Raw genomic sequence first — 26,686 nt, 5'->3', positions numbered from 1 at the left:
CAGAAATCCCTGCCCGAAATCCTCCCCTACAGAGAGGTCTTAGGTGTGGTGAGTGTGAGGCTTTGAGCTCAGGACTCCTGAACATTGGTTTGGGAGAAGAAACATCAGAAAAAAGTGGGATTTGCTGATGACTCCATTAATGGCCACACTGTAGACCTGCAGAGTGATAACTTCTTGGAGTGGGGACCTGACCACCAGGGATTTGTATTCATTGAAATGGTTCAGAAAGAATCTTTAGCCAAGTAGTTTCCATCTGGTTTCCCATCAGGATCACATGAACAGTGTCAGGAACTGACCTCACTGATGCTCTCCCAACAGAGTTCTATGTTGGTCCTGTGGGAGCATCACTGTGGTGTCTAGGAAGTGCTCCAGGCCATTCTAAGCAGAGGCCCGGGTTAAGGAAGTGCCTCCTGATCCATCTGTGAGAGCTGAGCCCTGGCTTCGTCCATGGAGAGGCAACAGGGTTGGTTTAGCTGGATTTGGACAGAGAAAGTCAGTCAGCTCACATCACCTGTGAGAGCAGAGTTTTAGGAGCTCTCTATGGTGAGAGAACAATCAAGAAATAAGTTCACAGGCTGGTCTCCAGGTAGGAATTTATTGTTCCCAAATCTCTCCTGAGACAGAGGACAGGAGAGGTCGGTCTTCTCAGCTTTTCAAAGCCCTTCTGTCTGTAGGAGCATTGGTTGCAGGTTAAAGAGCTGTTGTGATGCCCTCAACGGTATTTTCTCAAACCTCAGAAGTGCGTTTGCAGCATAATATCCCTAGAAAAGACAGAGCAGGAGGAAGAAGAGGAGGAAATGGCAACTTCTCAGGTAAATATCCTGTCCTGGGTCTGGGGCTGCATCTGCTTTTCTTCCTGAAGTGCCCAAATGAGAATCTGCAAGCCTTTAGCTTTCTGCTCCTAGTTTTTCTTCCCGGGTATCTCATCACCTTATTTCGTCCCATTTCTTCTTATCATAGTGAAGACCAGCCCGTTAGACTTCCTTGTGTCCCAGAGCCTTTGCTCCATTGTCTGCATCCTCGCTTTCTATGGAGCATGATGAATTCTCAACGTGAATCAGCGACTTTCAACTGTTGAAACTATTATTTCTGTGAGAGATCAGCATGGGGAGTCACTCCTATCCTCACTCCCACTGGGATGTGGTTTGGTGTTGGGATTTTAGGGACGTTGCGAAATGCAGTGATGACTTAGCACCTGTGTGCAATATAGATATTTAAAACAGAGTTTGAAAATGCCATTATACAAAGAACCAACTCTCTTCTGTCCATGGGATTTTCCAGGCAAGAATTTTGCAGTGGGATCCCATTTCCTCATCCTGGGGTTTCTCTCCACCCTGAGACTGAAACTACATCTCCAGCATTGGCAGGCAGATTCTTTACCACTGAGCCAGCTGGGAAGCCCAGTGACTCAACTCAGAGGTCCACAGTTTTTCAGGAAATTTTCAGAAATAAAAAGAAAACTAGGAGATGCTGTCCTTTGCATTGCTGAGTCTTACTACTTAAATGCATTATTAGGATACTAAACAGGGGAAGTATATGTGAAATGAAATTTGCATAAAATTGACAGTTTTAAATGTTAGATTCAAGTTATAATTTCATTGTTAATTCCAGAATGCCCAGGCAGTGATTGTGCATCTTTCATGTGATTCATTTACACCGTGACATCTGATGCCCACTGGTTCTGGAGACGTCACTCTGACATCATGAGACTATGAAGTTCATACTTCTCTCTCTCTCTTTAAACAAGGTTGTGGAAAAAAGGAAGAAGGAATGTGTGGAAATGCTCATAGTTAATGGAGAAACTCCCCATCTTCTTGGTTTCTCTTTGCTTCTGAGAATGAACACTCATTGTGTTGATTATAGATAGTGGGTTTTCGGGGTAGGGGAATTGATCACTCAAGCCCAGGTGTGATGTTTCCAGAACACTCCAGGCTCAAATCACAGACACAGTCTTTTTACCACCTCCCTGTACTTGTACCCCGTGACTCATGTTCACTGGTTTAAGTGTTTCTGTGAGATTCCCATGCTGTGAATTTGTTTTCTTCCACTTGACTTGAACAAGTGTCTTGGAAAGAAAAATGAGGGATGTGCCTAAACTATCACAATTAATGAAGTAACTTCCTGTCTTCTTACCTTCTTTCTGCTTTGGAAAATGAACACTCATGTGTGTTTAGCAGAGATGCTGGGTTTGGGGAATGGCGGTTTTCATCCCAAGCCCAGGTCTGATCTTTTCCAGTACACTCCATGCTCACATCACAGAGTCTTTTCACAGTTTTTTATTTTCCAAAATGTTTACAAGAATCGTATTAGTCCTAATCTATGCTCAACTGTATTAAAATTTAAAATACAGCTCACTGCAAGTAAAGAATATCGTCCTCTAACATTATGTACATATTACTACATTCAAAATTACCTGAGTTTAGTGACATGAAAATGTCTCTCTTCCCCCTAAATGAGCATATAGCCCCATTTGAGTGTATGTCTGTACTCCATGGAGATGAGTTTGAGTAGGCTCCGGGAGTTGGTGATGGACCAGGAGGCCTGGCTTCTGGTCATGGGATCGCAAAAAGAGGGATACGACTGAGCAACTGAACTGAATTGTGTGTATGAAAATATTAACATGACTTGATCAATTTTTTCTTCTTCTTCTTTTCTTTTTGCTTTGTTTTTCTGAAGAACTTCTGTGGAACGGAATGACTACCCGTTCCAGTATTCCTGCTTGGGAATTTCTTGGACAGAGGAATCTGGCAAGTTAGAGTCCATGGGGTCACTAAGAATGGGACATGACTGAGTAGCTAAAACTTTTCTTGCCTTTAGTATTCTTTCCAGTTACAGAAACTTCTATCAACTTATCTTAGAGTTGTCTCTGTGAATCTGTGTTTTATTAGTTAAAGTCTAAAGTACATAAACTGAAGTAACGTTTAAGCTCTGCTATTTAATGGCTATTTGTTAAAATATGTGCCAAAAAGTACAAGAGCAACATTACTGATTTTTAGTTATTTCTCTTGCACTTTCAAGACTCTGATAAAAGCAATCAGAAAGATACAGAGCATATACTAAATAGTTAAAATGATTCTTTCTGCCAAGGTTGTGGTTACCCAAAGAGTGAAGAGCAGATAAAACCAAGGAGGGTCTTAGAATGCAGAAACTGAAAAACCAAACCCGTATTGTCTCATGTCTGGAAATTCTTTTCCAACCAGCACCCAGACCATAACATTTTTCTGGCTTGTTCAGGGACTTGGAGTCTCTTGCCCCGCCCTCGCACCCACCCCCCACCCCCCACACCACCACCACCACCCCCCCCAACGCCCTCACTTCTCCTTTCTCACAGGGACCCTCTTCCAACAGGCAACTTCTCTGGTGGCAACTGAGGAATGCTGGCCAGGGTTACCCTCTGGTGTGTTCCAAACGCTCCACTGCTCACTGCGCCCAAAGTATCTGTGACTTGAATGGGTGAGGGTCTCTCCTTTGTTTTTTTGCAAGTGAGGACTATGCCAACCAATATTCTGTGGGCACAGATCAGACATGTAAAAGCCATTAGGGCTCCTGCCACAGAAAGACTTCCATGTAAGGATGGGGGTGTACAGAATGGATCAGGCCACAAGGGCATCCACCCACAGCAAGACAGCTGCCATCCACCATGTCAGGCTCATAGTGGTTAAAGCAAAACACAGAGCATTCTTCCCAGGCCACTGCCTCCCGGATATATTGTTCGGCGGATTCCTCAGCCTTCTTCCCTGTCACTTTCTCTTCTTTCCCTTTTGGTTTGGATTGATTTACAGAAGCCTGGGTATTGCCTCTGAGCCATCCCAAGAGTGCCTTCCACGTTTCAGGAAATCGCCAAATGGTGAGTCACCTGGTTGCTCCCAGGAATCTCTGTCTTTCTCTGCCCGTGTCACCTGGTGGCTAGCTGCTTGGTTCTCAGAGGTCTTCTCTGACTGTTGGATGTGACTGTTGGGCCGCTCGGCCATTCTGTGCCCTCAGTCACACGGAGAGACCACTAGGGGAAAAGGGACGTCTTTCTGTCAGCCAGTGACTCTCAGTACTCGCATTCTATGGTAGATAGGCTATGAGTGGGTTCTGTTACATCCCAGGAGGCTCTCTCATACTCAACCCTTGGCTACATTCTCAGAAACTGGATACTTTTGACCCTCCAAAAGGCCTGGCTCCAAAACAAACAGAGGACCCCCAAAAATGGCCTCTGAATGGCTCACTAGGTTTTGCCAAAAGACAGGAAAGGACTCAGAATTTCCTTATGTTCTGTTGCCTCCCTGTCTCCTGTCCCTCTGTCTGTCTCCAACAGATTTCCTAGATGAGCTCTATGTGATCTTTCATATCCACATGATCTCTAGGAAAGGATTCTGAGGTTCCCTTTGGTCCAGGTTTCTTCTATATTCAAAAGCCTGAAGGATCAAAAACTGTCCCAACATTTCTAAAGTATCCCTTTCTAAGGAAGCTTATCTCTCACGTGGAGAGGGAACCAAGCTTCCCCCACGCCTGAACATTCTAAAGAATTCCCTTATGAGTACTTCTGTTTTCTCAGGGCTGCCAAGGACCAAGGTTCCCCTAGTCCTGCAAATTCCCTTAACCCTTCAGATTCTTCTGATGGGACAAAGACCTCACTTTCCACCACAGGGACAGTCCAAAATTTTTATCAGCTGAAATGCCCCTGATATCAAAGTCAGTTTGAGCATAATTTGGTCTATATTTTAGCTATAAAACTAAGACTACAGAAAGGAAAGATAACTTTTTGACACAGGATGGCCCTGATATTCTTTAGACTCTGGAGAAAACTGGTTAAAATGAAAGTTTCTTTCCCTTGGAAACTGCAAAACCGGTTCTTTTTGCATATACATTTTAAAACAACTAGCTTGTTAACAACTAGCTTGGAGAAGGAAATGGCAACCCACTCCAGTACTCTTGCCTGGAGAATCCCAGGGATGGGGGAGCCCGGTGGGCTACCGTCTATGGGGTCGCACCGAGTTGGACACGATGGAAGTGACTTAGCAGCAGCAGCAGCAGCTTGTTAAAAGGCCTGCCTAGGGAAAAGCTTGTAGTTAACCCTTTCCATGTCCTTGAATGTCACTGCCCACTTTGCCTGAGACCTGACTCAGTCTTGGGCAAATCAGAACTTCAAGCCAAACAAAGAAACAAACAAACGGTCAAAGAGATGTTTTAAATCTTGAGCAGGAAACTATGAAATCTCTGTCTGTCTGGATTTATGTATGTCTCAGTGTGCTTTTTTTTTTATATATAATATTGCTGAAGCTCTAATGAGTTCTAATTTAAATGGCCTAAAGGGCTTCCCTGATGGCTCAGAGGTTAAAGCATCTGCCCGCAATGCAGGAGACTTGGGTTCGATCCCTGGGTTGGGAAGATCCCCTGGAGAAGGAAACGGCAACCCACTCCAGTGTTCTTGCCTGAAGAATCCCATGGACGGAGGAGCCTGGTGGGCTACAGTTCACGGGGTCACAAAGAGTCGGACATGACTGAGCGACTTTACTCACTTCACCTAAAGGAAGGTAAGTGCTTACAAATCAGACAATTCTAACTCCAAGAAAAATTTATCTAAATGAATTTCAGATTCATGTGAACTGGGAAATATTAAATATCTAGCATTAATGTTTGTTTACTAATCTAATGTAGATATGTCTAAGAGTCATTAAGCACAGTATTTTCATTGTGCCTAGGTTTATTATTACTTACATATTGTTATATTTTTATATCTGTTACAAGTTTCTCAACCAGGAAAGTACCTCTAGGAAAGGGGAAGAAAAAAAAAAAAAAAAAAAGAACTTCAAAGAAAATGTAAAACAGACATGATCTTTCAGAGAAACTCTTTTAAGAATAATTATACTTTAGAAATGTCTCTCTAAAACATTCTCTAGATTTTGGTAACCTGACTTTCTAGGGCTGTGCCAAACTAAGTGATGGAAGTTTATTGACTAGCTAGGTCATTTGCAAATAAAATAACATTCTGAAACATTCATTACTGAGAACTAACTTCCTCTTACAGAGAAAGTAGAGATGTTGGACTATTCATGAATAATGCTTGATGCCATCCTGAGATGTTCTCTAGAATATTTTTTTCAGAAATTATCACTGGTATTTATGTTCACCAATCCACAGAATGCTTAACTTCTAGGCTGCTTAAGGAAAGTAGCATGTGTATTTTCAGTAAAGAAGGTATGAGAAAAGAAATTATATTTTATGAAGAGAAAAGAAAGTAGGTCTGACTTAGAGGTGGCTCTTTCAGCATGGGAGAACAAAGTAATGGGTACAGAAAGTGATTAAGTTTTATGGAAAGTGGACCCCAAGGGAAGAGTTTTGTGCATAAATACATGTTTTCTTGAGATGTTGAGCTGCCTTTGATAATGGATTTTAAGTTTCTTTACCTCTAAAGTGATCTGTTCTAGGTTTACCTTTGAAATCTTCTTTGTTACTTTGGCTAAGTGAATATATTATTTCCCAGTGATCTACATGATTTTATCTGACTGTTATAACCCCCTTTGATATTTGTCCACAAAACTTCCTAAATGACTTGACTTCTAGCTGACTTTGGAATGCTTCAGAGGGCCCCTGAGATATCCCAGGGAGCTATTAAACTACCTGGGTTCATTGGATATGTTAAATTACATGGGAAGTATGGTTGAAGGGGTGATAAATCTTCTCAGATTGTGCTATATGGTTGATGCTACTAATATAGATATCCTAGAATGATGTGGAAGTCATACATAGATCTGATATGCCCTAATAAAATGTGGTCAACTATAATTCTACTTATCCTGTTACAGTGTTAAAGTCACAGCAGTGACCAGGCTACATTGTCAATTGCAGTTCAATCAGATTTAAACATGACTTCTATGGTTTCACTCTGATGCCTTTGTAAGAATACTGCTATTTCAAGATTTATGGAAAGGATTTTTCTGAGGTTAACCGATAAACAAGTTTTGTTTGCTATCTGATGCAAAAAGGCAAAATGGCTATCTGAGGAGGCCTTTACAAATAGCTGTGAAAAGAAGAGAAGCCAAAAGCAAAGGAGAAAAGGAAAGATGTCCCCATTTGAATGCAGAGTTCCAAAGAATAGCATGGAGAGATAAGAAAGCCTGCCTCAGTGATCAATGCAAAGAAATAGAGGAAAACAATAGAATGAGAAAGACAAAAGATCTCTTCAAGAAAATCAGAGATACCAACCAGTCCATTCTAAAGGAGATCAGTCCTGGGTGTTCATTGGAAGGACTGATGCTAAAGCTGACACTCCAATACTTTGGCCACCTCATGCGAAGAGTTGACTCATTGGGAAAGTCTCTGATGCTGGGAGGGATTGGGGGCAGGAGGAGAAGGGGACGACATAGGTTAGATGGCTGGATGGCATCACTGACTCGATGGACATGAGTTTGAGTAAACTCCGGGAGTCGGTGATGGACAGGGAGGTCTGATGTGCTGCAATTCATGGGGTCGCAAAGATTCAGACACGACTGAGCGACTGAACTGAACTGAAGCTGGTACCAGACTGGAATTTAGTCTAGTCTCTATGTTAATAGAACAAAGTTTTCTTAGAATGCAGCTTTCAATAAGAGATTATGAATTTTTTGCCTTTAAGTCATTTATATTCAGTTTTAAAATATTTTGTTACTTTGGTAAAGTAAATAAGCATTACTTAAGATTATGGTACATGTAGACAAAGCTCATTCTTCTTCTACAAACATAACCCCTCATGGTTAGACTTTTGCCATCTTGATGTCCTTAAAACATGGCCATAGTCTGCTCCTAAATTGGGGAATTAAAAATGGGTGAACAGTAGCTGTAAATCAAAGACTCAGGCTGTGGGAAATCTAACATGGCTGCCTGGCTTTTCCCAGCTCCCTGACAAACCTCATTTCTATTTGATGGGTTAAAGCCTTCCCTGGCTACAGGGTTAATGCCCTCATAAAGAAAAAAATGTTTCACTGAGTAGTAAGTTCTGTTCATTGTTAAACTAAGTTTCTAGTTTTGCTAATTAAAGTGTAGTGTTTACTAAGCCTCACTTCTGAGATAGTTCATTCTTATGTTATATTTCTAAAAGATTTAATTAAGTTATGATAGCTCATTCTTATGTTATATTTCTAAAAGATTTAATTAAGTTATTAAAAAGGACACTCTAAGTTTGTTTCTAAAGGTAATCTCAGGAAGCAATCTTCAGATAAAGATTAGATGCTCCATGATGTACAACCAGGAGATTAAGATCTGGCTATAGTCATTTAACAAATGAAGTCAGATGACCTGTGGTATACTGAGCTCTACTTAATGAAAGTGCTTGACTTATCATTTTTACTTACGACCTGACTAATAATTGCTAGCCATAGCTAAATTATTTTCTATGTCGCTTACTTCAGAAGATTGTTTCTTAGGTTACTAAATGTGTGACTGAGCCTGTGATAAAATGCTGATATGCAGCTCCACATGCTATCAATGATTGTAATAATGTAACTCTAGATATGGGAAGAAGCAAAAAGAGGGAATATTTTCCAGGACCTAGATGCTGTAAGACAGGTATGGTCCAGAGGCTTTTGCTACTCACAAGGCCTGCTCTAGAAGTAGCACATTGAGTGGCCTATCAATGGAACTTTCCCTAGACCTGGGAATGAGTCTTGCCAGTGCTGTAGGACACAATGGACAAGAAATGCCCCCAAAGCATGGTTAAATATGTGGCTATGAAGGGACCCTGCTGACTGGACTCTGCCAGCTGTCTCTACAAAGATGACATCATGACCACTGCAAGCTCCTGACTTGCAACACCCCCCGAAAGGAGTTCAGAGTAGAGATCAGAAACAAGGAACTCTGTGCTCTGGGAAAAACCCAGAACTGGCCTTCCGAAGGTCAGATGTTTTCATGTAAAGATTTTATGAGCCCAAATTCTTGCTGCTTCTTGTACCTAGAGAAACACATCACGAACCAATGTCTGGTTCTGGTTTTCCTGGCTAGCCTCTAATCTTTGGGCCATGTACCTTTAACTTTCTTGTAAAGTTTGTTTCTTCTAAAATACCACAAATTTCCAAGTGGTCGTGCAAGAATATTCCCTGAACAACACCTAAACAATGCTGAAACAACTCACCTTATCATTCAGTGGACTCTCATCTCCCTCCATAAATGGTCCCTGACTGAGTAGGTAAAGGGAACCCAGAGCCCCATGGCACCCCGGCTCAGCCTGAAGAAGCCAGAGCGGTCATTGCTCCATTTTCCCTGAAACTGGATTCCCAAATGTGTGAGAAGGGAAATGGATAAATAGTTAGACATGAGCAGGGTATCAACAAGGGCCAAAGAATTGCCCCTAAAAATAAAGAGAGGGAGGTATGTGATGATGCAGGGACAAAAGACTAGATAAAACCAAGGAGGGTCTTGGAATGCAGGAATGGAAAAACAAGACTCATTAGCATCTTTCCCTCCCCCATGTTGTAACTGTTGATGGATTTCAGGTCCTTCTCAGCATTATAAACGGTCTCCCCTCCTACCCCATAAGGAGAAAGTATTTTTCTTACACATCCCCCACCCAGTATAGGTGCCTCATCCATTCATCAAATGATCTGCAAGACCCCTGTCCCACTCCTTGTACCCTGTCTATGAAAGTGGACTAAGGACCCCTGTTGAACATCCATTCTCCCTTGAGCTGGCCAACTGTTCTAACAACATCCCCCATTCTAATAAACTCTCATTTTGTCTCGTGTCTGGAAATTCTTTTCCAACACGACCCCAGACCACAAGAAAGGTTACTATCCTATTAGACCTGTTAAAATCTGTAAAACAATTAGAATTTCAACTTAAGCATGAATTCTTACCTTACTATTCTATTTTGTTGTGGTTCAAAATCGTCATTCATCGAGCAGAATTTTCAACATTACTAACTCAAATAACCTTGCTAAAAATGTGGCACTTTGGCCAGACATCAGAACTCTTGGATCAGACTACACTTAAAAAAAAAAAAAAAAAAAAAATCCTGTTTCTTTGATAAACAATTTATCCTATGTCACACGAGTAGAACACTGAAGAATAAATATGCTCATACTGCCCTGATTATTTTATAATTGCTCTTTCAGATGAAACTAGTCTCCCTAATGGCTTGTAGATCAATAACTCATCTTTTTTTCTTCATATTAGAAATTGGGTAGGAAGGAGTACTGTGTAAAAAGTGTATTTTGTAATGCCAGCCAAGCCACTAAATCACGACTAGTTCTCTGAACTTGCCATTTTCATCTTGGGTCACATTGCAAAGTCTTCCCATGGCCACATGGCACCTGTACTTTGTATTTCAGGGACGAATGACGTTCCAGGATGTGGCCATAGACTTCACTCAAGAGAAGTGGGAATGCCTGGACCTCGATCAGCGGGAATTGTACAGAGACGTGATGTTAGAGAAGTACGGGAACCTGGCCTCCTTGGGTGAGGATAACTGCCTTCCAGAATCCCTTATCTACCCACTGGGTTTTAGTTCCATCATGTCAAGAATGTCTTCTGAAATTTTCTGCTTCGCACAGTTTCAGATCTCTGCTTTCTAGGGGAAAATGGGTATTTGTGAGTTTAGAAAGAAAGGCTTCATGATGATTCGTTATACGGGTGACGTTTTTCTTCTTTGATGTACTCTGCGTCCTTCCTTCTAGGTTCGTGGTAATTGTGTAAGTTTTGTGGTATTAAATAGTTGTACCCTCTCTTAATTTCACATTGACACCACTTACTTTGGCTTAGTACTACTTGACCAGAATCTCAGGATCTGATTGTTAGATGTGTGTTAGTCTTGTATAGCTGCTTTGAATAAAGTATTTAAGGAAATCATTTTCTAGAACAAAATGCGTTGTCGTTTCACCTGAATACATATTGGATTCGATACTGATGGATCTCTAACAACACAAATATTCCTTTCTCTGATAAATAGGGCTTGTGTCTATGCTGGACCTGGTCGCCTTTCTGGAGCAATGGAAGGATCCCAGGAATATGAGGAGAATGGAGACAACAGCCATTTGCCCAGGTAGGTATGAATAGATGGAGATGATGACTCAGATGAGAGGTCTGAGGAGCAGCGAGGAACTCATCCTTCATCACGTGGTGTTGGGAGATTTGCTTCAATGGAAATGGTTTTCAAAAACCTGGGTTTGTGTCTACTACTGTGATAGAAATGTATCACCTGCCCCATTCTCTCTCTGAAATCATTCATGAATTTATCTCCAGTGATTTCTTTTCCCCATCACAGATCAGATCAGATCAGATCAGTTGCTCAGTCGTGTCTGACTCTTTGCAACCCCATGAATCGCAGTACGCCAGGCATCCCTGTCCATCACCAACTCCCGGAGTTCACTCAAACTCATGTCCATTGCATCAGTGATGCCATCCAGCCATCTCATCCTCTGTCGTCTCCTTCTCCTCTTGCCCCTAATCCCTCCCAGCATCAGAGAACTTTCCAAAGAGTCAACTCTTCGCATGAGGTGGCCAAAGTACTGGAGTTTCAGCTTTAGCAGCATTCCTTCCAAAGAAATCCCAGGGCTGATCTCCTTCAGAATGGACTGGTTGGATCTCCTTGCAGTCCAAGGGACTCTCAAGAGTCTTCTCCAACACCACAGTTCAAAAGTGTCAATTCTTCGGCGCTCAGCCTTCTTCACAGTCCAACTCTCACATACATACATGACCACAGGAAAAACCATAGCCTTGACTAGACAAACCTTTGTTGGCAAAGTAATGTCTCTGCTTTTGAATATGGCCGGGGTCCAGCCCCGGTGGATCCAGGGAATTCGAAGCGGGGATGGTGTCGGTGAGGATCAGGAAAGAATTGCTTAAGTAAACATTAATTAAGGATATAAGGAGTGGTTAAATAAGGATAGCTTAGTGAAGAAATTCAGTGGAGAAAAGAGGCTGAAATAAGGATAGCTCAGTGAGGAAATTCAGTGGAGAAAAGAGGCTGAATAATTCAGCCAGAAGGTGAGAGAAAGTATGACATGGGGAGACCAAGTTTCCGTGACCAAGGCCCGCACTTTATTTTCCAAAGTAGTTTTTATACCTTAAGTTATGCATAGAGGATAATGGGGGAAGGGGTAGAGTCATGCAGTAAGCCAGGCTTTCTTCCTGCAAACTTATCATATGCAAAAGTTTAGGTGATTTGCATCATCTTCTGGCCCAGAGGCCTGTTAACATTTTAAGAAACTTATTTTTCTCTAAAGGTGATTATTCTAAAGTCAGGTGCCACCCTCCAAAAGCATTAAAGTTGCATTCCTATAGGGCAAAGGTGTGGTGGGCTATAACAAGAAAAAGAATTAACTCAAGGGTCCAAGATTACAAACATTAAAGCTACTACTTACACCAATTATATTAATCAATACACTGCCAGGGACACAGCAGGTAAGGGATATGGAAACTTAGCAGCAAACAATGGTGCAACAAGTGAAAAACCCTTCACCAATACAATTTCTAATCAATCTTTTAACTGCTCAAAGGAATCTGTATTCAGACAGTTTAGAACATCTCATGCCTCTCACTGTTGGGAAGCTCTGAACAATCACATGTGGCTGGAAAAACCTATTCAGGCAGGCTAGAGGACTTCCAAAGGAGTTTGTAGGTTGAAACACTGTCACACCCAGGAATTATTAACTGGAGCTGTAAGTTAATTCTTTTTTCGGAGAGAGTTAGTGGGGGACAGCCCCCCGAAAAGTCAGAGGTGTAGGTGAGAGCACAAAGCAGAAAGTAGGCAGACTCTGGTTTTGGGGGTAGATGCTCGAGAATTTCCAGGGGGACTCCTGAGGCTCAATCCCGCCTTTGCCTATGCCGAGCCTCCTTCCCCATGACCTCTTCCAGGGGCGGAGCTCCTGCTCCCGGCAGAATATGCTATCTAGGTTGGTCATAACTTTCTTTCCGAGGAGTAAGCATCTTTTAATTTCATGGCTGCAGTCACCATCTGCAGTGATTTTGGAGCCCCAAAGAATAAAGTCTGACACTATTTCCACTGTTTCTCCATCTATTTCCCATGAAGTGATGGGACCAGATACCATGATCTTCGTTTTCTGAATGTTGAGCTTTAAGCCAACTTTTTCACTCTCCTCTTCCACCTTCATCAAGAGGCTTTTTAGTTCCTCTTCACTTTCTGCCATAAGGCTGGTGTCATCTGCATATCTGAGGTTATTGATATTTCTCCCAGCAATCTTCATTCCAGCTTGTGTTTCATCCAGTCCAGCGTTTCTCTTGATGTACTCTGCATATAAGTTAAATAAACAGGGTGACAATATACAGCCTTGACGAACTCCTTTTCCTATTTGGAACCAGTCTGTTGTTCCATGTCCAGTTCTAACTGTTGCTTCCTGACCTGCATACAGATTTCTCAAGAGGCAGACCAGGTGGTCTGGTATTCCCATCTCTTCAAGAATTTTCCACAGTTTATTGTGATCCACACAGTCAAAGGCTTTGGCATAGTCAATAAAGCAGAAAGACATGTTTTTCTGGAACTCTCTTTCTTTTTCCATGATGCCTTTATTTGTGATTGGAATGAAAACTGACCTTTTCCCATCCTGAGGCCACTGCTGAGTTTTCCAAATTTGCCGTCCTATCGAGTTGCAGAACTTTAGCATTATCATCTTTTAGGACTTGAAATAGCTCAGCTGGAGTTCCATCAGCTTTGTTGGTCGTCATGCCTTCTAAGGCTGACTTGACTTTGGATGCCGGGATGTCTGTTACTAGGTGAGTGATCACACCATCGTGGTTATCTCGGTCATTAAGATCTTTTTTGTATACTTATTCCATGTATCCTTGCCAATTTCTCTTAATATCTTCTACTTCTTTTAGGTCCATCCCGTTTCTGTCCTTTATTGTTCCCATCTTTGCATGAAATATTCCCAATACCTCTAATATTCTTAAGGAGATCTCTAGTCTTTAGCATTCTATTGATTTCCTTCCCATTTAGGTCTCCACAGAGCAATGAGTAGAATTCCCTCTTTCAATTATAGTTTTAAAGTCTCTCTTCTTATTTAATTTCTTAAAACCAGTAGTATATTAAGTTTATCTTATTTCTATTCAGCTTCCTTGGACACAGTCTTATGTGTCCTCAGTTTCTGCTTAGTTCTCTGTCACTATGATCTATGATTTTTAGATTGAAAGACCGAATAGAACATTCTCAGAAACATGTGTGGCAAGAAGTGCATTAAAGAATTACTAGGCACCTAGGATTTTTGAAAGTGTTTGGTGTCTCCACTTAAGATGACTAAAAGCAAGAAGTAATCATTAGATTGACTATTGAGAGGGTAACAGGCAGGAAGGCCAGGGGTCTCCAAATGGAGGAAACAGCCTGCAAGTGTCAGACATTTTTATCTGTCTTAAGTGGCAGGAAGAAACAAACTAGCAATATTTTTTCCTTCTCTATACAAATTTAAAGGGAGGTTTCTCTTAAAATACTGTGTTGCCATAATGACACCTGGTTTCCCCTGAAGTTAGCTATTCTTGAGCCTAGAGATAATCAATGCCTTTTTCTTATGGAAATGTTCGTCTTAAGCTATGCTAATGTACTATGCCTTTACCCCAAACTCTGTCTCCAAGTCGGTTCCTCCTCTTGGCCCAGAACCTACTTAACAAACCAGTATGGATATTGTTCTCCTAATCTATGTAAATGAAACTATTTGTATGGTGATCTGTCCTTCTTCAAGATTCAAGTTAATCATTTTATGGCCCAGGATAAACCATTTGGCGCCAAGACTATCCCAAAATGCATCTTATGGGTGAGGGGCCTGGTGCCATTCTGAATTTTAAGACATTCCTTTCTTTCATTAACAGACTGCTAGTGACTACATAACATCCAGCTGAAGACTAGCAGGCGGGTACTCTTTCTGCCCCCTTCTGATGCCTATGTCAGAAGCTTTCTCTATCTCCTTTATACTTCAGTAAAACTTTATTACACAAAAGCTCTGAGCGATCAAGCCTCGTCTCTGGCCCCGGATTGAATTCTTCTCCTCCGGGGGCCAAGAAGCCCGGTGTATTCACATGATTCAACAACAACCTTTCACTATCACCTCTTAATTCAGTGGTCCTTGGAGGTTATTATCTTGTTTCTTCCCCTATAACCTATTTCTTTGCCATCTCATTTTGTCCAGCATTCTGTGTGTGGTCTCTGTTTAGAAGGGTGCAGAAACCTAGTTAATCTTCCTTCTGGTATCTGCACCTTAGTAGGTGAGGATGGTCCAGAGGTTTGTGCCCTTATCCTCTCTTGATCTGTGCTTTGATTGCTGTTAACTGTGACCAGAACCTGCTGGGGATATTCAGGGCTGTTTCCCCCTTGTTCTGTGGTTGTTACTGCCCTGTCTCTGGTGGTGCCTGCTCCCTGCGTGGGGTAATAGAGCCCCCAGATCTGAGTCTTCGCTGTGAATCTGATCTGTGGTGCCAGGCAGGTGGGATTGGAGCACACCCACTGGGAGAGAAGTCACTGAGTATTACTCCTCTAGGAGTGTTCACCTCAGGGTGTGCTCTGGTGTCCCCTCTCATGCGTTCTGCAGGCTCTCGTGATATGGAGTGTTGGCACTGCACTTAGACCACCTTAACCATGGGCATGATGGCACATGGCCCTGGTGGCTCTCAGATGTTTTTTTTGCAAGGTCACCAGCACAGATTCAGTGAAGTCAGGTCCTGGGATTGCCTTGGGTGTGCAGCTGAATCCGCTGTGGTGCTACGGGGCACCTCTGGCTCTGTCCTGGCCCAGCCCCCTTGTGTAGAAGCCCACAAAGTCTACAGCTGCTAAAGCTACACCTGCCATGACTGGGAGAGCCCTGGTTGTTGATTCAGATGCTCTGTAGGGGCTGAGGTTACAAGGCCGGTTGTGGGTGTAAGCCCATGGCTTGTGTTGCTCCAAGGAGAGGTTTCAGGTTTCTTCTTTATCCCTGGGTTTCACGTGTGCTTTCAGCTCCATCTGTGTGTGTGGCCAACTCACAAGTGTCTTCTCCTGAAGCTGCCCCCGAGCACAGGATTCTGCTGATTGTGGAGGAGATGGATGGGAGAGGCCGTGTCTGGGGGCTCAAAAGTCCTACGTGGGTGGAGTTCTTCATAGTCCTTGGAGAGCAGAAGCCGGCACAAGGGACAAGGGATGCGTGGGCTTCTTGTTTGGGCGTCACTCACCAATGGCATTCTGCTCTATGGTGGTTCAGGCTTCACCACAAGCATCTTGTTTGCAGAGCTCCTCCATCATGGCCATCCCTTCAGGATGTTTCCTCATAGCCAACAGTAGTCCTCTGCCTCGGTCCGCTCTACAAACCCCACATTTCAGCACTCAGCCCTTGTCTGCATTGGTGGACATGCCTCTAAGGCTGGGTAGGCAGGGCTGGGGTCAGCACCCTGTGTGCAGGTCTCACTCTGTCCTGCTGCCGCACGCTGGTTGCCATGTTTTCTTCACACAGAGAATGAGGCTTGCCTTCTGTCCAAACTGAGCTCCCCCAGTGAGAGTCTTCCCCGGATATGGAGACATCTCCTCGCTTTCATCTCCCGGGAGGGTTACAGGCCCCAACCCACTTCCTCTCCTCTTCTTTTTCCTTCTTCTTTCTTTTGTCCTACCTGGCTCAGCAGGAATCTTTCTTGTCCTTTCAGATATCCAAGGGCCTCTGCTACTGTTCAGCTGGGCTCCAAGAGAATTGTTCCATTTCTCATTCATTTGTGGAGAGAGAAATGAGCTCCACATCTGCCTAAGCCTCTGGCATCTTGATCCTTCGGTCTCTATTTTATTTTTAAACTAGCTAATGGTCATCAATTTTCTTTAAATCTTTAAAGATATTCACTGAGAATAACAGGGAAAATTACTTGTTATTTGGTATCTTTCAGCTATGTCTCCACAAGACACCCAGGATTTGATGCCAAAGAATCCAGCGTTAGAGGATGTATTCCCAAAAGCAAACCTAGGAATATATCAAATATTTCACCTCAGAAACTTAAATTTAATGAAAGACTGGGAATATACAAGGGTATATGAAAGACAGAGAGGATGTTTTTATGGAAATAAGGAAATGGAGACAGTTACACATAATGCTAACATTACTGCCAAAAGCAATGAGCAACGTGAGTCAAACTGGGAAAAACAGCAACTTCAATCTTAAATATCTGCCGAGAAGTGTAAGTATTTAAGAAAAGATTTCCATCCTTTTTTGAAACCTACATATTCTCTGAAGGGACATGTGGAAAATATGGAAGGTAATTTAGTCTCTACTGCAAATCCTCATTCAGACAATTGTGAATGTAGGCTTCTACTAAACATACATTCAAGGATGTCTGAACACATAAAATTTAACAATGAGTGGGAAAATTCACTATCTAATCAATTTGAGAGATCCGTGAGCAGAGAGTCATTTTTCTTCCCCCGACAGATATTTTCTCTCCATTCCGTGATATATAATGTTGATAATAATGGAGGAGACATAATCCAGCCATCATTGTTCACTAAATATTGTGATATGGTTAATACACAACAACTTTCCATATGTAATAAAATGAGTCAGACCTTAAGTAACAGCTCCAGCTCCAATAATTGCAAGAGTATTAATGGTGGACTGAGAAGGTATTCGGGCAAAGAAAATGAGTATAGGGTTGAAGGAGACTCAAACCTTTTGAAACATCAGGGTTCCGAAACATCAAACAAGGGTTCTAAAAGTAATAAATGTAGAAATACCTTTGATCAAATGTCAGGTTTTTCTCTAGATAAGAGTACTTGTACTGAAGAGAGGACTTGTACTGAATATGGGAAGGTTTCTAATCAGTCTTTAGAACTTATTCAACAGCAGACTGTTCACAATCCACAGAAAGAAAACAAGTGTAAGATATGTGGGAAAGTATTTAGTAACTCATGCCATCTAAGTAGACATAAGAAAATTCATACAGGAAGGAAACCTTTCGAAGGTACAGAATGTACCAAGGCATTTAACCATAGCTCACTTCTTACTAAACATCAGAGAATTGACGCTGGAGAGAAACCTTATAAAGTACAGAATGTGGCAAAGCCTTTAATCACAACTCAAATCTTATTCAACATTGGCGAATTCATACGGGAGAGAAGCCTTACAAATGTACAGAATGTAGCAAAGCCTTTATCTGCTACTCACAGCTAACCTATCATCAGCGAATTCATACTGGAGAGAAGCCTTATAAATGTAAAGAATGTAACAAAGCCTTTATCCGTGGCTCACATCTTACTGAACATCAGCAAATTCATCCTGGAGAGAGACCTTATACATGTAAAGAATATGGCAAAGCCTTTATTACGAGTTCAGTCCTTACTCAATGTCACCGAATTCATACTTGGGATAGATGTTATAAAGGTACAGAAAGTGGCAAGGCCTTCATTAAGCGTTCTAGTCTTACTAAGCATCAGCAAACTCATACTGGGGAGAGACCGTATAAATGTACAGAATGTGGCAAAACCTTTAATCGGAATTCAATTCTTACTACACATTTGCAAGTTCATACTGGAGAGAAACCTTATAAATGTAAAGAATGTAACAAAGCCTTTCATCGTCCCTCACTTCTTACTCGACATCAGCTAATTCATTCTGGGGAGAGACCTTATAAATGTACAGAATGTAACAAAGCCTTTATTTAGTGCTCACATCTTACTCAACATCAGCGAATTCAACTGGAGAGAGACGTTATAAATGTACAGAATGTGACAAAGCCTTTAGTCATAGTAGTAATCTCACTAAACATCTGAGAACACACACTTGAGAGAAGCCCTAGTAATGGAACAAGTGATGGAAGAGGTTTGCCCTAAACATGCATCAGAAAACACAAGAGTTTATATAAGAAACCAATGGAAGTGATGCAACAAATATATAGAAAGGTATTTAATCAAAGTTAAATCGAAGTAAAGATGCGTGCTCCTGCTGCTAAGTCGCTACAGTCGTGTCTGACTCTGTGCGACCCCGTAGACAGCAGCCCACCAGGCTCCCCCGTCCCTGGGATTCTCCAGGCAAGAACACTGGAGTGGGTTGCCATTTCCTTCGCAATGCATGAAAGTGAAAAGTGAAGTAGCTCAGTCATGTCCGACTCTTTTCGACCCCAAGGACTGCAGCCCAGCAGGCTCCTCCATCCATGGGATTTTCCAGGCAAGAGTACTGGAGTGGGGTGCCATCGCCTTCTCCGAAATATGCGTACTAGAAGGCATTTCATCAACTTTGTTTTCAGAAGTTTCTCTGAAGGAGAATGACTGCAGGGAGCACTCCATAGTTAAAACTGATGGAAAATGGATATTTTAGCATGAATCGTGAGATGAAGGTTGATGGTTAGAACATTACAGTTCTTAGCAATGTATATATGCCTGTTAATAATGATGTGATGTGAGGTTATTTGGAGTGAATGTAATTCACCACTCAAATAATCCACGTTATGCTTTCTTTCTAGTGTGTTTGCAAACATAGGTTTTTGATGGTTTATTAAAGATTAGCCTTTTTATATTGTGTTGCAACCATTTCTATCTAATCTCCATTAGAAGTTTGAGAATAGCATAATGTAAAATGGACAATGAGCATTTAAATAGAGGTGTTTGTCGTTGACGTGAAATATCTGGAGGTTGCCATGAAGTAAGTGATCGTTTAATCTTTCCGTGTGTTAAAGTAAGTCAGAAGTTCGTTGTAATGTTTCAATAGTAATATCCTTCATTTGTAAGAAGAACACAATGACAGTTCACTGCAATATTGATGTATCTTTATAATATCAACACAAGTCATGATTATTACTTGACAGTGTTGAAATCAAGACAGCAATAACCTAGAAACGTAAGAAACCCTTCCTGGAAAAGGCATGGAATTGGTGCATATCATGCTTGCTAAGTGCTTCCTAGTCTTTGTTTGGTAAGCCGTGGAAATCAGAAATCTCACATCATTATATCAAAAATTGAATATCTTTCTCCGTACTTTTGATCTGTATTTAATCATGGATCATACCGCGGATTGTAAAAGGTTTTATTTCAACTATGTGTGAAATTTAATACATGGTTATTCATAAAAGTGAATGGCTTTTATTGTTTCGGTTGTTGTAATGAATGAAATGTTAACCCACCACCAACAGCAACCTCGCCCACCTTATTTAAGGTTGTAGTGAAGAGACCGCAATTAACTGTTCGATAACACACAAGGATGGCATATGGGGAAATTAGTTTACTCACTGGATTTAAATTTCTCATAACTTCATGTACATTCCATCATTTCTAGGTTGTATCTCGTCTTTCATTTTGTAACTACTTAGACACTGGGATGATTCTAGTAAGAAAGATGATACAGAGTATTGTTGACAGTTTCCCTAAACTGCTCCATGATGTTGCTGCCTCAGCATCTGTCTGGGGATCAGGCAGCCTGCAGGTCCTTGAGCTCACACCAGCCAGTCTTGTGAGCACATGCACTAGATGAACCCCTTCCTTGAGACCAGCAGTCTTGCTGGACCTCAGGGTCTATCCACAGACCCCCGTTCAATCACACTGAGAGAGTCAATTTCTAGGCAGGTTGATAAGTCCAGGGGTCCCCAAGGAGAGAGGGGTCTGGAATTCTCAAGGAGGAAGAAAGGACAAATGTAGTTTTATCCTGCTTGAGGACACTCTCTGGAAAAACACTTTGTGGCTAATTTTCTTGTCTTAAAATGTAAATTATGGGAGTGGGTCTAGTGAGGTCTTTACAACCTCCAGACAGTCTTTCGATTCACTGGAATAACTAAATAAAAGTATGTAACTCCTTTGCTAACACTAGCAAGGGGGCACTCTTTCTGCCCCCTTCTGAAGTCTATGTCAGAAGCTTTCTCTATCTCTTTTATACTTTAATAAAACTTTATTACACAAAAGCTCTGAGCGATCAAGCCTCATCTCTGGTCCCAGATTGAATTCTTCTCCTCAGGAGGCCAAGAATCCAGGGGTCTTTTTTGGTTGAACAGCAACCTTTCAACACCCTCACAGTGCTCACCAGAATCCTTGACTTGGTTTAAGTGAATTAACCCACACTCAGCCTGGAGAGCCTGAGGCACTTCACTCAGGGTAAAGTGTAAAAGCTGAACTGCAAGTACTCTTGTTTTCTCTGCCTGATTCAAGCTTTAACCTCTCTCAGAATTTCCTGCCCTAAATCTTCCCCTCCATCAGGATTACGTGACCCGTTTCAGAAATGACCTCACTGATGCCCTCCCAACAGAGTTCTGTGTGCTCCTGTGGGAGTATCAGGGTGGTTTGTAGGAAGTGTTCCAGGAGATTCTAAGCAGAGGCCCAGGTTAAGGACGTAGCTCCTGGTCCATCTGGATCATCTGAGAGCTGAGCCCCGGAGTCAGTCTGAGGAGAGGCAGCAGGGTTGGTCTAGCTGTATTTGGACGGAGGAAGTCAGTCAGCTCACATCATCTGTGTGAGCAGAGTGTTAGGAGCTCTCTATGGGGAGAGAACAATCAAGAAATGAGTTCACAGGCTGGTCTCCAGGTAGAAATTCATTGTTCCTGAATCTCTCCTGAGACAGAGGACAGGAGAGGTCGGTATTCTCAGCTTTTCAAAATCCTTTTGTTTGTAGGAGCGGTGGTTGCAGAATATAAAGTTGTGTTGATGCCCTCCAAGGTATTTTCTCAAAACTCAGAAGTGTGTTTGCAGCGTAATATCCCCAGAGAAGACAGAGCAGGAGGAAGAAGAGAAGTAAATGGCAGCTTCTCAGGTAAATATCCTGTCCTGGGTTTCGGGCTGTGTCTGCTTTTCCTCCTAAAATGCCCCAGTGAGAATATGCAAGCCTTTAGCTCTCTGCTCCTAATTTTTCTTCCCGGGCATTTATTATCATCTTATTTTTTCCTATTTCTTATTATGATAGTGCAGACCAGCCCTTTAGACTACTTCCTGCTGTCCCAGACCCTTTGCTCCATTGTCTGCATTTTCGCTTTCTATGGAGCATGATAAATTCTCAACGTCAATCAGCGACTTTCAACTGTTGAAAATATTCTTTTTGTGAGAGATCAGCATTTGGCGTCACTCCTATCCTTACTCCCACTGGGATGTGGTTTGGTGTTGGGATTTTAGGGACGTTGGGAAATGCAGTAATGACAGCACCTGCATGCAATTTAGATATTTAGAACAGAGTTTGAAAGTGCCATTATACATAGAATCAACTCTCTTCTGTCCATGGGATTTTCCGGGCAAGAATTCTGCAGTGGGTTGCCATTTCCTCCTCCCCGGGATTCTCTCCACCCCGAGACTGAAGCCGCATCTCCAGCACTGGCAGGCAGATTCTTTACCACTGAGCCAGCTGGGAAGCCCAGTGACTCAACTCAGTGGTCCAGAGTTTTCCACAAAACTTTCAATGGGCATTGTACAGGGACGTGATGTTAGAGAACTATAGGAAGCTGGCCTGCTTAGATGATGACAGCTTCCTTCCAGAATCCCTTATCTACCTACTGGGTTTTGGTTCCATCATTTCTAGAATGTTTCTGAAAATTTTTGATTCCCACAGGAGTTTGAAATCTCTCCTTTCTAAGGGAAATGGGTATGTATGAATTTGGAAAGAAAGGCTTCAGGATAATTCATTATGCTGGTAACCTTTTTCTTCCTTGATGTACTCTGCCTCCTTCTGTGAGAGTCAATTCCTAGGCAGGTTGATAAGAAGTCCAGGGTCCTGAGGAGGAAGGGGGAGGGTGGTAGTCTGGGACTCTCGCGGAGGAAATAGGGGTCTGCAATTCTAAAGGAGGAAAAGACAAATACCTTTTTTCCCTTTACATTCCTTGGTCTTAGACACATAAAATGACTTTTTTATGTCTTTATGAGTCTTAGACACAGGACTTTTTCTTTAAGCCCAGAACTGATGATTAAACAACAAACAACTCGGTTTAAACTCTGTACTAGGGATTATATAACAAAATGTATCCTGCTTGAGCACAGTTTCTCCTTCCTGAAAACCTTCTGACTAATCCTGATATCTTAGAATTTATATTATGGGAGAGGGTCTGGTTCAGTTCAGTTCAGTTGCTCAGTCTTGTCTGACTATTTGCAACCCCATGGATTGCAGCACACCAAGCCTCCCTGTCCATCACCAACTCGCGGAGTTTACTCAAACCCATTGAGTCGGTGATGCCATCCAACCATCTCATCCTCTGTCGTCCCCTTCTCCTCCCGCATTCAATCTTTCCCAGTATCAGGGTCTTTTGAAATAAGTTAGCTCTTCGCATCAGCTTGCCAAAGTATTGGAGTCTTAGTTTCAGCATCAGTACTTCCAATGTATATTCAGAACTGATTTCCTTTAGGATTGTGGGAGTGGGTCTGGTAAAATTTGTACAACCTTGAGACATTCTTTTGATTTATTGTAATTACTGATTAAAAAAGTATATAGCTCCCTTGCTTAGACTAGCAAGGGGGGCACTCTCCACCCCCTTCTGATGTCTACGTCAGAAACTTCTCTGTCCCTTTTTCACTTTAATAAAACTGTGCTACACAAATGGTCTTCAGCGATCAGCTCTGGTGCCTGTTCTCTGGTCCCAAAGTTAAATCTTCTTGTTTGGAGATCATGAATCTGACACCCTTCACTGGAACCTATCACTGCATTCTAGGTTAGTGGTAATTGTATAAGCTCTGTAGTATTAAATAGACACCCCTGTTATTTTTTATTTTTTTTCCTTTTTTTTAGATTTTTTTTAATTATTATTTTTACTTTACAATATTTTATTGGTTTTGCCATACATCAACATGCATCTGCCACAGGTGTACACGTGTTCCCCATCCTGAACCTCCCTCCCCATACCATCCCTCTGGGTCAAGTTCACAGTTACACACTTACTTTGCCTTCGTAGTACTTGACCAGTATCTCAGGATCTGGTGTTATGTATTTGTTAGTGTTATATAGGTGATTTGAATAAAGGATTTGGGGAAATCATTTTCCAGGCTGTATTAACATTGTCTCTTGTGTTCTCGTCTCAACTGAACACATATTGGATTGGACACTGATGAGTCTCTGAAACACAAATATTCCTTTCTCTGATGAACAGGTCTTGTGGGCTCTAAGCTGGACCTGATCACCTTTCTGGAGCAACTGAACGATCCCAGGAATATAAGGAGAATGGAGACAACAGCCATATTCCCAGTATGTATGAATGGATGGAGATGATGACTCAGATAAGAGGTCCAAGGACCTAGAGGAAGTCATCCTTCGTCAGGTGGTTTTGGAAGATCATCTTCAGTGGAATTGATTTTGGAAAACCTGGGTTTGTGTCCACTGCTGTCATAGAAATGTATCACCTGCCCTAGTCTCTCTTAAATCATTCATGAATTCATCTCCAGTGATTACTTTCCTTCATCACAGTGTGAACTAGAAGCCTCCTCTTGTCTTGTGAGAAACTGCATTCATTGGGTGCTCTTCCATTTCTGGGGGTCCTAGGAAAACTGCCCATTTTGGGTAACTGTATGACAGTCCTTTTAAAGTTTCTTTGTACCTCTAGCCAAAAATGTGTGAGTGAAGTGGTAGACAAACTCCTAAATTACTAGGAATACTGGGGACAGGTTTTTGTTTTCTGATTTATAACTTCCTATCCACAGGGAGCTAGAAGGACCTTCTAAATAAATTTCAAATTCAAAAGCTTTTTTCACTACAGAAAGCAAAACCTCCCGAAAATGAAAGACTGCACATCTCAGGTTGACTACAAAGTTTCTCTTTTCCTTATATGATCTCATATTAAATATCTTAAGTGTATTTGCCCCAATTCTAAAATGAAAAATATTTACTATATTCAATTACCTCATAGAATTTTAAAATAAACTGGCATAAATGCTTAGCACATTTTGCACCATATTATTAATACTTGATTCAAGTTATAAACATTTCTAGATTATATAAAGAAATTAGTTTAAAAAGTTCTAATTGGAATATAGCTGTTTTACAATTTTGTACTACTGTATAGCAAAGAGAATCAATTATACCGATCAGTCAGTTCAGTTCTGTGGCTCAGTCGTGTCCAACTCTTTGGGACCCCATGGACTACAGCATGCCAGGCTTCCGTGTCCATCACCAACTCTCAGACCCTGCTCAAACTCACGTTCATCGAGTCAGTGATGCCATCCAACCATCTCATCCTCTGTCGTCCCCTTCTCCTCCTGCCCTCAGTCTTACCCAGCATCAGGATATTTTCCAGTGCATCAGTTCTTCACATCAGATTGTCAAAGTATTGGAGCTTCAGCTTTAGCATCAGTCCTTCCAACGAATATTCCGGATTGCTTTCCTTCAGAATAGAGTCCTTGCAGTCTAAGAGACTCTCAAGTGTCTTCTCCAACACCACAGTTCAAAAGCATCAATTCTTCGATGCTCAGCCTACTTTATGGTTCAACTCTCACATCCATACGTGACTATTGGAAAAACCATATCTTTGAGTACACAGACATTTGTCTGCAAAGGAATGTCTCTATTTTTTGGTATGCTTCTACATTGCTCATAGCTTTCCTTCCAAGGAGCAAGCGTTTTCTACTTTCATGGTTGAAGTCACGATCTGCAGTGATTTTGAAGCCCAAGAACAGAAAGTCTGTCACTGTTTGGATTGTTTTCCCATCTATTTGCCATGAAGTGATGGGACCAGATGCCGTGATTTTAGTTTTCTAAATGCTGAGTTTGAAGCCAACTTTTTCACTCCTCTCTTTCAGTTTCATTAAGAGACTCTTCAGTTCCTCTTTGCTTTCTGCAATTAGGGTCGTGTCATCTGTATATCTGCGGTTATTGATATTTCTCCCTCTCTTGATTCCAGTTTGTGTTTCTTCAAGCCTGACATTTCACATGATGCAAAGTGAAAGTGAAAGTCACTCAGTTCTGACCAACTCTTTGTGACCCTATGGACTATACAATCCATGGACTTCTTCAGGCCAGAATACTGGAGTGGGTAGCCATTCCCTTCTCTAGGGGATCTTCCCAACCCAGGGACCGAGCTGAGAGCTCCTGCATGTTGTACTCTGCATATAAGTTACACAAGCAGGGTGATAATAGGCAGTCTTGACATATTCCTTTCCCAATTTGGAACTAGTCCATTGTTCATCTCCAGTACTGTTTCTTTTTGACTTGCATACAGATTTCTGAGGAGGCAGGTAAGGTGGTCTGGTAGTCCCATCTTGTTAAGAATTTTCCACTTTGTTTTGATCCACACCATCAAAGGCTGTGGCGTAGTCAATAAAGCATAAGTGGATGTTTTTCTGGAACTCTCTTGCTTTTTCTATGATTCAATGGATGTTGGCAATTTAATCTCTGGTTCCTCTGCCTTTTGCAAATCCAGCTTCAACGTCTGGACGTTCTCGGTTCACATACTGTTGATGCCACACTTGGAGAATTTTGAACCTTACTTTTGTAGTACGTGAAATGAGTGCAATTGTGTTAGTTTCATCATTCTTTGGCATTGTTTTTCTTTGGGATTGGAATGAAAACTGACCTTTTCCAGTCCTGTGGCCACTACTGAGGTTTCCAAATTAGCTGGCATACTGTGTGCAGCACTTGCGCAACATCATCTTTTAGGACTTGAAACAGCTCAACTGGAATTCTATCACCTCCACTAGCTTTATTCATAGTGATCCTTCCCATGGCCCACTTGACTTCAGACTCCAGGATGTCTGTCTCTAGCTGAGTTATCACATGATCCTGGTTATATTGGTCATTATGATCTTTTTTGTATATCTCTCCTTGTATTCTTGTCCCTTTTTCTTAATAGTTTCCACTTCTGTTAGGTCCATACCATTTCTGTCCTTTATTGTGCC

The 26,686-nt window shown here is 41.9% G+C and overlaps 1 protein-coding gene and 1 pseudogene across 5 annotated transcripts; both read left to right on the top strand.

Annotated features, from left to right (window-relative positions):
• The first annotated feature begins 4,969 nt into the window (after nucleotides 1–4,969).
• Nucleotides 4,970–24,732, top strand: LOC147354514 (KRAB domain-containing protein 5-like). 4 transcript variants are annotated; one of them, XM_086354366.1, is made up of 5 exons: nucleotides 4,970–5,522; nucleotides 10,290–10,416; nucleotides 10,907–10,999; nucleotides 21,501–21,638; nucleotides 23,950–24,732. In XM_086354366.1, exons 2-5 carry the CDS (start codon nucleotides 10,296–10,298, stop codon nucleotides 24,066–24,068), a joined length of 471 nt encoding a protein of 156 aa, XP_086210492.1. In that variant the 5' UTR covers nucleotides 4,970–5,522; nucleotides 10,290–10,295; the 3' UTR covers nucleotides 24,069–24,732. The 4 variants fall into 4 exon arrangements, 2 of the variants coding, with proteins under 2 accessions (XP_086210492.1, XP_086210493.1); XR_015146481.1 differs by lacking the exons at nucleotides 4,970–5,522; nucleotides 21,501–21,638; nucleotides 23,950–24,732 and adding an exon at nucleotides 16,804–16,940 and having other exon boundaries at nucleotides 10,370–10,416; XR_015146480.1 differs by lacking the exons at nucleotides 4,970–5,522; nucleotides 10,290–10,416; nucleotides 10,907–10,999 and adding an exon at nucleotides 16,804–17,091.
• LOC147354515 (uncharacterized) lies at nucleotides 17,081–18,834 on the top strand (annotated as a pseudogene). The gene has a single exon (XR_015146474.1). The product of XR_015146474.1 is annotated as an uncharacterized LOC147354515 (transcript).
• Nucleotides 24,733–26,686: the final 1,954 nt, after the last annotated feature.

The sequence above is a fragment of the Bos grunniens genome, chromosome 18 (genome assembly GCF_055505025.1).
Source record: "Bos grunniens cultivar Pamir isolate PY7600 chromosome 18, Bosgru_T2T1.0, whole genome shotgun sequence".
Taxonomy (NCBI): Eukaryota; Metazoa; Chordata; class Mammalia; order Artiodactyla; family Bovidae; genus Bos; species Bos grunniens.
This window is presented reverse-complemented; position numbering and strand designations above follow the sequence as displayed.